Source organism: Lagopus leucura, unplaced genomic scaffold, assembly GCF_019238085.1.
Source record: "Lagopus leucura isolate 7727_CA_CO unplaced genomic scaffold, USGS_WTPT01 Super-Scaffold_1, whole genome shotgun sequence".
NCBI classification, from domain to species: domain Eukaryota; kingdom Metazoa; phylum Chordata; class Aves; order Galliformes; family Phasianidae; genus Lagopus; species Lagopus leucura.
In genome coordinates this window covers 28,560,591-28,576,523 of record NW_024962250.1, presented here as the reverse complement: position 1 = coordinate 28,576,523, position 15,933 = coordinate 28,560,591, and the positions used below count along the sequence as shown (strand labels likewise).

The window sequence follows — 15,933 nt, the reverse complement described above, 5'->3', positions numbered from 1 at the left end:
TTGAGTCCTATGTATAACTTTGAAACAATGCAAAAAAAAGGCTACTCCTAACTATGTAACTAAAAGACCTAAGCTTACATATTTCCCCAAAAAAGCTGTCCAAATTGGTACAAAAGAGTTTGGTGCAGATGACAGGGTAAAAATAGGGTAAAGCAGCAAACAGCTCTAAAAATAAAAACTCAGAAACAATTAGTTGTCCACTTACAGTAACTCAGACATTACTGTAAGCCACTCACAAAAGGAATTGCGGAGGAGACTCTGGTACCTGATTACATTAAAAAGGCATATCTAATCTAACTGCACACAGCGGGATGTATGTACCCAGAAATAAGAATCACTGCTTCCTGCCTCAGAACAATTAGCAGAATGAATGCTGCTGTAGTCATCACTACACAGCTGAGCCGTGCTGGTGTTGTGAGCTGCAGGTAAAACAATGCTGCAGACTGGGAAGTACTGGTGACATCCAACTGAAGTAACACAGGAAGGGCTGATGGAAGGATTCACAGGACACCAGGAGTACTATATAAGGAAGACATACAGTCCGAAAAAAAGTCTTAAAAGAGCATTGAAATATTACACAGTGGGATTTTAATATGTGGTAGGGTTATTGAGTGGAGAATTAAATAAAGTTGTTAAAAAATGACAGACAAATGACAGTAACAAGAAATAGATGACAGACAAAGACTGTCATCTATTGTACTTACATATATATACTTATACATATACTTATAGAGGGGAGAAATAGCTTGGGTTCAAATCTAGGAAGTCACTAACTGTTCTGATGTGTTTAATAAACGTATCTGAGTGCCAAACAGTTACAGACCCTGTCCTACAGCTGAGTACTGCTGATTTGATCGTTGTCAGAAGACAAACTGAGAACACTGAGCAGTCTCTGGTGCCCAAGGATCACAGCTGTTGAGGCAACAAGCCCTGGGAAAGTGTCTGTTTGCATCAGGGAAACAGAAGCCAAACCTGAGAATAGCCAGCACATCTGCATCACCAAATGTCAAAAACATCACCGTACTTGAGGCAGCTTTTAAAGGAATCTGATTAGCAGGAGCCTACACCAAGCTGCAGCACAAACTGAAAGTTGAGTTTTTCCACAGAATCCAAACCATGTTTATGACCAGAAAAAGAGAAAACACTTAAATCCAACTGTGGACTAAGAGGCTGAAGTATTTAGATAATAAAACGCTGCTAAATAAAGCGTCTTGCACTTCACCCAGGACAGCATAAATCTAGCATTATTACTATGTTAAATAAATATTTTCCATAGGTAAATGCTTTTATTTTAGTTATAAAAGATGCCCTGAGAAAAAATATTTATTTCAAGAACATGCATGTACAGCATTGTCCTAGTTTTATTTTGAATAAACTCATCATTCATATTGTTACATTATAAAAAGTAACCACACACGCATATGCATTCACAAATTGGATCATCTTTATCATACACCAACAGAGTTAAAAAAGCAGTTATTTCTTATATTAATATATTTATGTTGCTTCCATTTTGAAATAGAGAAGCTGACAATAGCTTCATATGCTCTCTCTCAAGTATTAACGTAAATAGAACTTTTTAAAATAGAATTGAATGTTTTTCCACAGACATATTTTGATAGAAACATTAGCATTAATGCAGATTACATCACTGAAGCATGATTGCTTGCAATAACAGCTAATTAAAAACTAGATTCATCATTATAAATTATTCAAGTGAAAATACAATTTGAAATACTAAAAATTAAAGCAAGTATTTATACAACAAAACTTATGAAATAAAACTTTTTTTAAATATCATCTGGAGACATCTCCTTTTAGACTGCTACGAAACTTACACAGAATTTCTATGAACTTTACTTTGTACGTGTAAAAAACTTTACCTTCAAAATCACAGTACAATGCTACTGAAGTTTGTGTTTTATCTATATAAAACTGATCAATGGGTCTGGATTTTGACCTTAAATTAGGTTTGAAAGATCTTTAAGATGCAGGATTGCTTTTTCATATTCATGACAATTCCTTCTATTTCTTGAATAAAATATGGATGTTGAGAATTAATAAAATTGTGAATTGATCTGATTAAGTAATGGATATGTGCATTCTAAATCCAAGAATTTGAACTACAAAGGCATAACTGAAGAAATCAAAATCCTCTCTTTAGCTGCAGCAGTGAAAAGCACATAGCTGAAATTGCATTTCATTACATTTCACTACAACATTAGAAGTCTGCAACCATTACATCACTTATTTTACAACTTGGGATTTTGTTTAAAAGTTAAAAGGTCTTAACATTGCAAGATGCGTTTGGTCACCCCAGGCATTACAGTCCCATGTGCTGCTCCAGCGCTATCACTTGAAATTTCTGCTTCCAGCAGTCACCCATTCTCTTCTTAACCCGTCAGAAGATCTAGGAGTTTGACTTTCTGTTTTTTCTTCAAGCAAAAGAAAAAACACAATAAGTTGTTGCTATATTATAAAGTAAAGCAATACATGTTATTGTGTATTTTATTATAACTAATCAGTGGAAGAACTATGTAATCACATGCTCAACTTCCTGAAGCAATTATGACTGTGTGAAAGACATCACTTAAGGATATTTATGCTTAAAATTGTTATGCACCACTGTGGATGTCTTACAGATGAGTTGTAGAAATCTAATAAAATATTGATATTAGTTTATCATTAAGCTATTTATTTCAATGCAATAATAAATCTACTCCCACCTTTTAAAGGATGGAAAATCCATATTTCTCATTCTCAAAGTTAATTTCCACTGTTTTAATTGGAAGATTAATAAAATCCAAAGACTTACTGCGTGTCTATAGACAAGATGCAAAATGATACTTATAAAGCTGGATATTTTTACTGGTAAATCTATAAAGTACTGAAAAATACCGGCTTTTACCAAATGTATATTGAAATCAGTCCTGTAACAGTATTATAATTTCAAGCAGAACATCAGTTCTCATTCATCAATGAAAATATTTGAAAGAAAACAGTAAAGCAAAGCAGTACAACAACAAGAGATTAGAATTCTTTATGGACCTTGGTGCTTGCAAATCTTCTCAATTTCTGCTCCGAAATGACTTGTGTTCTAACTGGACACTCCTTAACAGAAAGTCAAATCAGTACATTGTGATTGCGAATTGGCTTACATAAGGTCTCTTGTGGGACAAAATACTCAACCAATGTTCTTTATGACTCTTTCTATTCCATAAGGTGTTTAAAATCAGGCACTCATCTCCTCTGTGGCTCCACTACCATTGTGTACAGGTATGTCCTTCAGCATAATTCTTTCATTTTCTGCTGCCTGCGTATTACTAAAGGTCTGGCAAACAACACCAAATCTAATGGCCGTTTTCCTGCTACCTGCCTGTGAACACTAGAGCAGGCCTTATTAATTTTTTTTTCTTCCAATTATACTATTTTCAAAGAAGAGGGAACATATTAATCTGCATACAATTCTCTGAAGTAGAAGTAATATGGAAAGTAAAGACCTCCATTCTGCACCAAATTAACTTTGCATTTTGAAAAGTTCCTATAACAGTATGAACACGTGAAATACAGGAAACGAGAATTCTTCAACACTACAAGTACACTTGTCAGAAGTGAACCTTTGCAGATATCCATTAGAACAGTTTTATGGAAAAAATGAAAAATAACGTTTTGCCCAAATATACATCCTTTTAACTAAGAATCACTACTTCTATTTGTTAGTATTTAATTATTCAACAACAGAATGTTGCCTGTTCTTCCATTCTTTACAGACACAAGTAATTAAGTAAAAAACCACACATATTACAAAGTCCCTTATTCATTCAGCAGAGACAATAAACTAAAAAATTAGGACTTGTCAGAATAAGATAATCAGTGCAATATTTAACGAGGACATGCGTAAATTTACATCATGATACAGTATAAATATATGCTCAATTATTTTCACACAAGTTTTCTGCTTTAATAAGTGTATAGATGAGATGACACTCATTTACAAGCATCCCTTCAATTGAAACTCTTACATAATTGTCATATTGTTCTCTCAGTAAGAGTTATTTCTTTCAATAGAATATATATTTTGATATTCATTTCTTTCTTCATTTAACTTAGAAAACATTGAAGCAGACTCTTTTGGTTATTTTTTGGGTTGGTTTTTTTTTTGTTGTTGTTCTTGAGGTTATACATATTTCAGAAAAACTTTTCCTAAGCAAAGCTCCAGAATTGTTTTTCTGATCAAAAGAAATATAGAATGAAGTACACCTAAACATATCTGTGGCCAAGAAGGTCACAAGGATGCATTTGCAAGTGTTGATCTGCCTACAGAGGGACCTGGACAGACTGGATCGATGGGCCAAGGTTAACTATATGAGTTTCAATAGGGCCAAGTGTTGAGTCCTGCATTTTGGTCACAACAACCCCAGGCAACCCAACAGGCTTGGGGAAGAGTGGCTGGAAATCTGCCTGATGGAAAGGGACCTTGGTGTACTGATGGACAGTCAGCTAAATATGAACCAGCAGTGTGCCCAGGTGGCCAAGAAGGCCAATGGCATCCTGGCTTGTACCAGGAATGGAGTGGTGAGCAGGACTGGGGAAGCAATCCTGTCCCTGACTTGGCATTGGTCAGGCCTCACCTTGAGTACGGCGTTCAGTTTTGGGCAGTTCAGTACAGAAAGGACAGTGGGGTGATGGAGCAGGTCCAAAGAAGGGCAACAAGGCTGGTGAAGGGCTTGGAGAATATGGCCTATGAGGAGAGACTGAAGGAACTGGGGCAGTTCAGTCTGGGGAAAAGCAGGCTGAGGGGAGACCTTATTGCTCTCTTCCAGTACCTGAAAGGTGCTTACTTTTATACCTGAAAGTAAGAAAGTAGTTGGTCTCTTCTCACTGGTGACAGGTGACAGGATGAAGGGAAATGGCCTCAAATTGCACCAAGGTAAATTTAGGTTGGATATCAGGAAAAACTTGTTTACAGAAAGGGTTGTTAAGCACTGGAATAAGCTCCCCAGGAAGGTGGTTGAGTCACCATCCCTGGATGTGTTTAAAAACCGTTTGGATGTGGTGCTCAGGGACATGATACAGTGGGAGTTGTTAGTTAGAGTTAGGGTAGTATGATTAGGTTGTAGTTGGACTCGATGATCTTTAAGGTCTTTTCCAACTTGCGCGATTCTATGATTTACCATTAACCACTCCTGAATTTGCACTTTTTACTATTTCCTTGTAGAACTGTCCCAATTTTTTTTAATGGAAACAATTAATTACTCAACCAGATTACAAAAGAGAAACTGACTCTACAGTGCAACAGACACTATGCTAACTTGAGAGATGCATTTTCCCATAAGAACATAGAAATTAAAACTCATGTTCAGAACTAAATGTAGGTCATCCTAAGCCCTCTCTTCTCTCTCCAAAAATGTTTTTCGTTCCCTGGTATATCCTCTTGTTTTCTGACACTAAGCATTTTTGGGACTTTCTGAATCGAAGAAAGCATTAGATCATTGTGCTTAACAAGATACCAACTTTCAAATAGTCTGTTAAGGTATTCATGTGAGTATAGCACACTGAGACTGGAAGCCAGGTATCCTATTTTTCAGTTTCCTGTCTGAAATCAAAGGAATCGGCTGCTCTCCATTGGCCTTTCTTTTCTTTTCCTTTTTATTCAAACAAAATATATCAGTTTTTATGTCAAGTTACAGATAGAAAAAAAACTTTGAAATAAGTGACCACCTACTGATGACCTATGAAAAGCAAGTACTGTGGGAAGTATTTCAAAGAGTTCATTAAGCTTTGCCAAGGATGGGGATAGAGCGCAATTTGACTTGACAGCTTCTGAAGATACTTTTGCTGTGAAAGCAACATATCCTCAACGTGCAGTGCTCATTTTTATTTACTACTCACTTTCCAACTTTTTCTACAAAGAAAACACAGTTTTAGAAATATTTGGTGACTGCAAACTTTTTCTTGTACATTTAAGGTGATAAAATTTCAGTTGAGAAAGCATCATAATATAACTCATACATGTAGATGAACATTTTTGACATTTTTTAAACTTTTGAGGGTTTTATTTTACTACTTTGCAATTTTTTAAGTTCACATCTGTGAGTAAAGTTAGGAGTATTGTTTTGACTTGTGTTTTTTTTAGGAAAACATTGAACTGAAAAAATATGAGTTCATACAGACGCTTATTTCTTATAATCATAGAATACTTAAGGCTAGAAATGAACTCTAAGATCATCAAGGCCAACTATCAAACCACTACCACAACATCCACTAACCATGTTCTTCAGTACCATATCTACACATTCCTTAAGTCACCAGAAAGAGTGATATCACTATTGTTTCCCACTGACACTTGGAAAATCAGCTCTTTTCTCTTCCCTGTCTAGTGTAGCCTCCATATCTCAGCTCCATTATCTTTGCCCAGCAAGTCATAGTCTCAAATTCTGGACACTCCTTTCATTCTCAGTCTCTTCTACCCTTCTACTTCTATCCTTCTTCTACTTTTAAGGCCCTTCCTTTTACACTAGTTGTATTTTCTGTTATACTCAAATCTACTAGTCCCAAATAACTTCTCTTTATGTATCTGGCTCCTACACTTTCTCCACTGTGCTTTGGCAAAGCAAACACTTAGCAAAGAATAATCTCAGTTTGAGTCCAAAATTATAGCTAGTCCAATGACAGTAATTCAGAACTACAAGCTATTTTGAAAAAGGAATCTGAAGAAAAGCTAGCTACTACATTCTACAGAGATTTGATTGAGTAAGTACCCAGAGATTTTCTAAGAAAATTGTTGCACTTCTATTACAGGAGCAAACAAATTTACTTTTCATTTTAATCTTGCAAAATGTTGAACTGTTTAGGCTGATGTTTACAGATAACCATCCTGAGAGAGATGCCTAAGATACATGTTTTGTTTTTTTTAAATCTAAATGGTTAACATAAGGCAAAAATGGTACCCTTAGTAACAACTAGCACTACCAGTTCATTATAATTCTTAAAAATTCATCATTTAACGCTTAGATAGTAATACATAAACACATATAAACGGACAAAAAGAAGGAAAAGGAAAAATTAAATACATGCATTCTATTTCTCCAACTACAAGCAGCTAAATCACAGTGACTGTAATTATTACAAACCAATACATTATCCTTCACTTTGTCTCTTTTCACCTGCCCCATACTTTACCAGCTGAAAGTGGACACGTGCAAAGCAAATGACGAGTAATACTAATTAAAAAGGGAAGGTAAAGCAATCTTAAAAGTACTTCTAATTGCATGCATCACATTTCTATCCCGTTATTTTTGCATTTGAAAACCTTGTTTAAAAAAAATCATAAATATAGGCTTTATTTTACAGCGCTCTTCAGAGTCCCCATTGAAGTTGTTACCCATAAGTTTAATTGGACCTCTTGTCTACCACTTACATGCTCATCTTTCGGGACTGGCTCTCTTTATTTCCATTGCTCTTTTGGTCAGCTGAGTTAAATGAGTTGCGAGAAGCTATGAGTGAGGAACTGGAAGAGAAGGTAGCATTCCCACTGTTACCAGTGGAACGAGTCCGAAATGAATCATCTGAAATAGAGTTGAAGTTTAGACAAAGGATTTTGTCTGAAAACAAACAAACAAAAAAATAACAACCAGAGAATGAGCAGAATTAGCTGTTTTTACTATAGCAACAGTGGGACATTTCCTATAGGAATAATCCAAAAGATTAACTTGCTGTACATGAATAGTTTCCACTTCACTTCTTAAGTAATTTTATGAAAAATCAGTTAATTGTCTAATGTCTACTGGTAGTGAATGGAAAAAAGTTCCTCCTGAAAACAATTAATCTCATTCTCATCTCTAATCTAAACTAATCATCCAAACTCTTCAAAAGCAGAGAGAGCTTAAAGGCATTGACAGTGGTCTCTCTCAATTAATTCATTAGAGGTTGTACATGATATGTCTTTTTTTCACGTAAGACAGGCAGAGACAAATTGCAAAATCAGCTTTCTTACTTTAACTAAAATGTCAATCAAGAAATGCCAACTTCATGTTTAATTTTATTCTTTCTAACTATAACTTTAAATAATAGGAAGTGATGAAAAATAAATTAAAAAAAATAGACCAACTACACTAAAACTTAACTGCTCAGTCATGTGGGTACCTATTGTTTTATGTTGTTTAGGAATATAATTTCTGTTTGATGGTACCCACATACTCAACAACCTCACAAAAAATGAACGTATATATAAAACAATAACCTACTTACCAGTAAAGGATAACATACAACCCTTCCCCATTCCTGATAGTGAAGATGTATATCCTGTAGCAGAGCTTTTACTTAAAAAAACAAACAAAAGAAAATTCGTAATTACTCTTCTTGATATTATAATTTTCCATCCTGCTGTTTGATAATATTTGAATTTATTTCTAAGTTTACCTGTAAAAAATTAAATGAGAAAGTTATGCTGACATTTCCTAAACAATTTAGATCAAAAAATTAATATTGAAAACAAATTCATATATGATATGGTATACATTAACTTAAAAGGAATTCTGAAGAATTTGTAGTATGCCTTAGGATGCTATTTTCTCCCTCAATTCAAAATTGTATACTTTACCCAATTAAACAGAGAGCTGAAAATTTAGGTCACAATACAGTGAGCAGAACACACTGAATTCTAGAGATTCAGATGCATGTATTTCTTAACAGCTTCCTATCAGTTAAGCAATTAATATAAAAAAGATACTTAGAACACTTGTCTATGTTGCTGTATTTTGGATGCAGTGCTTGAGTACTGAAAGACTGGCTTCGAACCAGCTTGGATTTTTTGTCTTCTTTGCCTAAAATTATAAGTAATAAACAATTTTAGTGTAGAAATCATTGCATTTACTCAGTAAATAACACCTTTTAATAACATACTCTGTCAACCTATGTTAGCTGAAGAAACTGATTCAAATACCTTAATAACAGTAAGTATGCATTATGTTGCCTATTACAGACCAAAGAATAAAATAAAACTAAAAGGCAGTAAATCCATTCCATTCTAAGAATGAATTATTTTCCTGACCCACAAAAATGACAGTTGGGTTTTAACCCCTTTCTAGGAGGATTTTTAAAGAATCCTCACCTGTTGAGGTACCAGAAGAGCTCCCAGAAGAAGAAAGAGTCATACTTTTTGCCAACATTGATGATGTTTTATTATCTCTTCCTAATAAAGAAATAAATAAATAAAAAGCCTACTATTAATATTCCTCTGTGTTAAATAGCTTTACTTGAAATACAAAAAAAGATCCACAGCATATTACAAGTACAGCAGTGTGCAGAAATAATGTTTAATCCAGTTCTACTAATATCACTGACAAGCTTTTAAATTACATCCTAAAATGAAAGATATCAGAGAAATGAAAGCTGTCAGATGTTTCATTAATAAACTCAAAAGCTTTCCCTTCTAGCACAACTAGGCCCATTTTCATAAATTTTCATAAATATCTTTAAAAGAATGCAGAAAAAACTTTAGTTTTCTAAAGTTCTGGTATTAACATAAATATCATCTCCTCTCTGTCTCCTTTTCTCCTACCTATGTAAAAGTAAGAGTAAAATACGTACAAACAACATGCACACTAATAAACTTACGCTTCTTTTCAAATATTTTATCATTAATATTTGCAGATCTTCCTTCGTTTTGCTGCTTCTCTTTTTCTAATTGTTCCTAAGAAATGAATAACTTACTTTAGTATTACTCATCCAACAATAATAATGGTAGTACTACTACCACTATTATTATTAAATTGTTTTACAACTAGGCTGGAAGTTTTCAAAAAAGGGCATGCTTCCATCTCATAAAAAAAAAAAAAACAGTTAATTTCTGCTCTTTCCCACATAAAGGCTCTTTAGTACAGAGCCTAATGAATGTCCAGAGAACAAATTAAATAGTACAGAGTGAAATCAGGGTACAATTACTATATAAATCACACCGAAAATGTTGATTTTAATTACAAAGGAACCTCAGAGATAAAGTTCCCATTCAAAACTTTTCTTTGATAGTCAAACATGCACAAAATACTAGATGTGACTAAAGTATACAGAGATACTGGTCCAACTGTAATTGAATATATTATTAATTCAAATATCAATTAATATTTTTCTCAAACTGTGAAGTGCATCTCATACTTTTTAAAGGTCTAAAAGAAACATCCAAAGTTGACATGTCTTTATGTAAAACAAAACTAAGTATTGGAATACTTCATTTTATGGAATATATTTGTTTTTGTTTTTCTGCAATATTACTTAGCCTTAGCATACCTCCCAAAAGCACATCCACGTACAGGATATGGCATCAGTACAACTCTACACACAATTTCAAGCCAATACTTGTCTCAGGATTCTTGGTCAATGTGTTTCAATCTAATCTCAGAAAACTACAATATTAACTTCTTTACTACGTTCAGAACAAAAATGCAAAGTGAACCAAAATTATTCTAACGACATTCTCTTTTTTTCACTTTAATTACCATCTAAGTGATTAAAAAAAATTAAGTAAATCTCCACATACAAAAATGGGTAAGTAATTTAGGTCAAGGTTGCTGGAATACAGACTTTACTAAGTCACTTTAAAATTAAGGAAACTTATTAATAATCTTATAAAGCACTATTAAAATCTGTGGCTTCTCTTCTATTCAGGACCATGACATGCCACAGTTCTCTGTGTATGCCACCAATTCTTCAAAAGTATGCCTCTCAGAATATGGCAAGTAAGATCTCTGTGATACAGAAGGTATGCCCATATCTATCTCACACATGACAGAAACACAGGCACTCTTTTGCAGTCTAGCTGTAGAAATAGGGTAAAAAAAATAATGTTATCAAAGACTAAAGCGCAAAGCTCACTGGAAACAACTTTGCCACAGCCCTCCAAATGCTTCCAGTATAAGAAACAGTAATTGTATCTGCTTCAAAAGTGCTAAAGCTAAGATCAAGATTTGAATGTGTGTACAGATGAGTATGTATCCTGAGAACAAAAGTTTGAACCTTGAATGCAAGGAGGCAGGATGCATGTGAGACACATATCACAAATTAAGATAACTAGCATTGCAGAAGAAAGCCTATAGCACCTCTTGATATCAAAGTAGGCTACAAATGCAGGCTTTGTGACAACTCTGCTGAGGAAACACCAACAATTTCTTGACAGTCTTGAACCTATTCTGGCTCATTGTAGAAAAGCTGTTCTGCAAGAAGTTAGAAGAACTGTGCTAATGAAACCTGGCCTTTTCTTAAGCCTGTCGGCTTCTTGGCTTCTCACACACTAGACTGCAGAGGAGGGCCACAGTCCTGGCAAGCCATCCAGCTCAGGTTCCGTGAAGATCTATGAAGTGCCTATTGTCTCTTTTGCTTACAGTCATAGCTGATGATAATTAGGTTTGTAAGCAGGAGAAGTATTCTGCAGACTTCTCTTCCAAATCCTAAGCCTTTTTCTGTAAGACCTACACTCAGACTCCCTCTGGTCAGGTTGCAGATGCCCTTTTCTGGCTAACAGGGAAGTCTGTAACATCTACATCACCCCCTTCAGCATCATTGTAGAAAAAAGATATTATGATTTTAAGTTTGCTTATAGAGGCTGTGTATGAATTCTGACATGTTTCATTCGTTATTGAACTTATTACATCATACATACCTGACAAATCAGTAAGCTCCCTGAAGATTTCAAAGGTGCATTGTAGTTCTTGGGACTAAAGAACTACAGAGGCGTAATGTTTGAATATTTATTAAGTAATTCCAATTGACCTTTCTAATTGACATAGTGAAATTTTAGTAGCAAAGAAAAAAAGTTGTGTGATATTTTGGAGGACTTACCCTTATTTTAAAATGTAAAATGAAATAACACACAGATTGTGAACCTACCGAGTTTCTCTATAACGTGCCTTCCCTACCTTAAAATTATGGCCTCAGTAATATTTAGCTACAAACTACTGAAAAAGATAAAGAAAAGACATCGTACTGATAAAATATACCATTTCCAAAAGGAGATGTTCTTGTCTTTCTTTTTCTTGGTCCAATAAATCATTTTCGTAAAATCTTTTCTGAAACTTCAAAATAGAATCAATAAAAATAATCACTATGTGAAAATGGGAATAAAAAGTAGTTAGTAAATACTAAAACTAGTAAGTACTTACAGCATCTAAAGAGATATCCATTCTGTCCAATTCTAACACTGTCTATAAAGAAAATCAAAGTATTATTTATCCTTACTTAACAGCAACCCACACTTCCAACTCAGATCTGTGGAGATGAGAAAGCTTAGAATAGTGGTATTCAAAATTAAGCATGTCCTTTCTTCCTAAACATTTGAAGCTTATGCTTGAATATCTGTGCTACAAATGCTTAATTTCAAGAACTGTCAGAGTATTTTGAGAGCATTGCTAAGCATCACACTAAAGGACTAATAGACCATCAAAACGCAACTCAAAATACACTGAAGGGGAGATTGGAGCAGAGGCTTAAGAAGTAAGACTGAAAGGATAACACAGCAGGCAGGTGCTCATCCAGTCCCTCCTGCAGACTGGCCCCATGAGAGAACTACTTATTTTAGCTACTCCACAGCTTCTTTGAGACTGAGTACAAACATGACTTAATGTTTTGGGAGAATTTTACTTTATAAAGGTATTGTAACATTTGAAAGTCCTGCAAATGCTTTCTCTATTTTTGTAAGATAAAATGACTAGCCCAACACATTTACCTTGAAGGCTCTTGATGATTTTTTACTACGTCATCCTAGTCCTGTCTTGAGCCATATCTATTTTTTAATTGACATACAATCTTTAACTCAAGTCACTAGAAAATAACTGCAATGTATGTAACCAAGAAAACACCACCTCTCTTAAATTTGACAGAATGCATTACATCTTCTCTTAATTGTCCAAAATTACAAATAGTCATTAGAGGTCTTTAGTCTCCTGTTCTTACATTAAGAGACAGAAAGGAAAACTTTGATCATCTTTGCCTTTTAACAGTAACCCCAATACAAAATGTTGCTTACTCTTTTTACAATAGTCAGGACATCTTTGTCTTTCTCTTGGCACAAAAGTTTCCGTATACATAACTCCAACTGCTGAAGCAAATGTTTATCAGTGGGAATCTTCAGAATAGATTTAACTTTTGGCAACAAATAGCACAGCTTGATTCTACCAAAGGAAAAGAAAATCACCTTTTGATACAGATAGTTTAATAAACATTAATTTTTGATTTGCATGCTACCATTTGACTCTAAAAACCTAAACTCTGAAGACAAGGCATATAATTATTAGGCGTTATTATTCAGAAGCAATTTCTGCTTACACACTCTTCCCAGATATGCTAAAATATTTTCAAAAAACTTGTTCATAGACTGGGACCACAGTCACATATTTGTAGTTGAACAGGTTTTTTTTACAATTTTTTTAAACCTCACAAGATAAGCTGATCTCTAGGTTTTCAAAAGGATCTACATACCCAGTAGAAGTTGTGAGTTGCTATATGGAGTGAGGATGCAATTCTAGAAGGCAGTAAATGCAGGGAGAAAAATTATTTATACAAATTAACCCAGAACAAAATTCAAAGTTAAGAGCCTTTCTGGTCTGACAACCTGGCGGTGCACTTTCATCTGTCATTACAGTGCCTCTGTGTAACTCAAGTGTGGGTGCTTTCAAACCAAATTCCATGAGGACTGAAGTAATTGATCCGCCTTAATCCCCAGGTACTGCTTCTGAACAGGTTATATGGAAAATGTATGTATTGCTTTTTATAAATATAAAATTGAAAGGCACTGTGGATTAAATAAAAAGAATTTCATGCATTTAAGAGAAACAAAAAACTCTGTATTTGACCTGACTGCAACTGCATTGCAAACTGTTTTAATCTAGAAGAATTAAACGTAAAAAAATGAAAGACAATACGGTGATAATCTCTGCCGTTCTCAGATTGCACTGTCTGTGCTCAGAGACAGTCCTGTGTCAGAGAGGATAGCTTTGTGATGAACAATATTCAAAGATCTTCCTTATACAATTTTTTCCTGTTTTTTATACCTTCAAAATACTTCAACCTTCACAAAGAATTATGATAGAACACAGGTAAAGGACTATAAGTCAATTAAAGTTTCCATTAAATATTAATAATATGTCAGTAGATCTTTCAGCTGAACTGCTTTCAAAAGCCATAGGCTACTTATGATGACAAAAAATTAGGGATTTTTTTGTTTGTTTTGTTTTTTTCTGTTATCTTAACACAAGAACATGAAATTGCATGTAAAGAACCAATACTTTTTTTCAACCCTGTTGAATTAAGATGTGGTAGCTATAATAAATACAAGATCTACTTAAACATTGAGTTTAGTGAACTTTACTGAATGCACACATGTATGCTTACATAGGTCATCATTATTAGATATCTAGACATGTTAAGGATGACAACATGAATTACATCAGAAACAAAAGTGCAAAATCACACAAAATACATGACAAAAGAACACCAAAATAAAATTTTCTTCTGGTCTCAGAACTGCCTGGTCTCAGGCTATTTAGGGAACAAAAAAACAAACAAACAAACAAAAAAAAATGTCACTATGAAATTAAAGAAAAAACACAGCATAAAAATGAAAAACGTACTAAATCCTCTTATATCTTCCTGTTCCTTTTCAATTAACTTTAACAATGAAGTAGAAAACTTCCACATAAGATAAAGCCTATGTTCACTATTAAACTATGACCACTGAAATAATTCCTTGTGTGTTTATATATCAGTATGTTGAAATTGATGGAAATTAATGGAAAATGAAGTTAAGTTTGTTTCCTCAGACCCATGAAATAGTTTATTTTTTTCTTCTTAATTAGTGCTGTCTCCTTTAGCTCAGCACTTTTGATCAGCGCCCCAGACACTCAGACTGACCTGCTCCTGTGGTTTAATGTCGTGCCCATACGTTTCTCCACAACTTTAGAACTGGTCACACATAAGGCACTGTACATTCTTATTTAGGCACAGTTATTTAAAACAAGCCATAAAGAAACATGATATTTGTTAATGTATTATTTAGGTTTTTTTTCCTGTACATTGTCACATACTTTTAGTACAGTACCTCACATTTGCCACTGGGTCGTGTGTAAGCTCAAGCACAGGTAGAAAGAAGTATTTACAGAAGAATGATTTTGAAAAGAGTTCCATAATGAATTCACAAGTATCTAAAAAACGAAGTCTGTTCCAATAACTTTTTCCTTGGCCCAGTTCTGAAAAATAACAATCCACAAATATTATCTGTAAAACATTTTTATTGTCAGCTAGAACACGTTTCAAATGTTAGCATTTGACTCAAAGATGACACTCTTCAATGAAAGCCTAGGCTCTGAACTCAGTAACCGTTTCTGCCAGTGAGCACTTTTTTCAGATATCCAATCTGTTCCTTTAATCACTTGAAAAATGAAAAATAGCAAATGAGCTGGTTTCTTTGTTGAACAAAGCCTGGTATGCCTTTCAGATGATGTCACGCACATTAAAATTACCCGGCAAACATTAAAAATTGTTAATGAGCATAACTGAACCTTCTAATCTGTCTTTAAAACACATAACATTGGCCAGAAATTCCACTTACATCAGCCAGAAATTCCACTTACTCATCTGACCAACCTATTCAAAAATTAATTTCTGGGATGTTTTATTCAGCACTTCTTATGTTGAAGCCTTCAGAGAATTATAATTCTATAGAGAAACTCGGTTATGCACTGCAGCACCCCTTGCCAAACAGATTTGGATTCAAGAGGTAGGGTTGGAGGGGCACTGGTACAATATCAGTTCCCACATTGCCTCTTCCCAGTTCTTTCACCCAAACATACTCCTCACATATCCAAATTTTGTTCTCAGTAGCGAAAGAGTGAGCAACCAAATATCTTCTAAGTGCAATCCCACCAATGATGGCAGGAAATTACA

General features: G+C 34.4%; 1 protein-coding gene across 6 annotated transcripts in view; it reads right to left on the bottom strand.

Moving 5' to 3' along the window:
* Positions 1 to 1,292: 1,292 nt before the first annotated feature.
* PPP4R4 (protein phosphatase 4 regulatory subunit 4) overlaps positions 1,293 to 15,933 on the bottom strand; it is a 60,956-nt gene continuing 46,315 nt past the window's right edge. For 4 of the 6 annotated variants that reach the window (XM_042874156.1, XM_042874300.1, XM_042874463.1 and 1 more), the window contains 10 exons: positions 15,089 to 15,236; positions 13,019 to 13,163; positions 12,156 to 12,197; positions 11,994 to 12,068; positions 9,619 to 9,694; positions 9,113 to 9,193; positions 8,732 to 8,825; positions 8,251 to 8,321; positions 7,421 to 7,568; positions 1,293 to 2,435 (listed from right to left, as the gene is read on the bottom strand). In XM_042874156.1, coding sequence (XP_042730090.1) covers positions 2,411 to 2,435; positions 7,421 to 7,568; positions 8,251 to 8,321; positions 8,732 to 8,825; positions 9,113 to 9,193; positions 9,619 to 9,694; positions 11,994 to 12,068; positions 12,156 to 12,197; positions 13,019 to 13,163; positions 15,089 to 15,236 — 905 coding nt within the window. In that variant the 3' untranslated portion in view covers positions 1,293 to 2,410. Of the gene's footprint in view, positions 2,436 to 7,420; positions 7,569 to 8,250; positions 8,322 to 8,731; positions 8,826 to 9,112; positions 9,194 to 9,618; positions 9,695 to 11,993; positions 12,069 to 12,155; positions 12,198 to 13,018; positions 13,164 to 15,088; positions 15,237 to 15,933 lie in introns of those variants that run through there. The other 2 variants (XM_042874215.1, XM_042874541.1) reach the window with 2 other exon arrangements.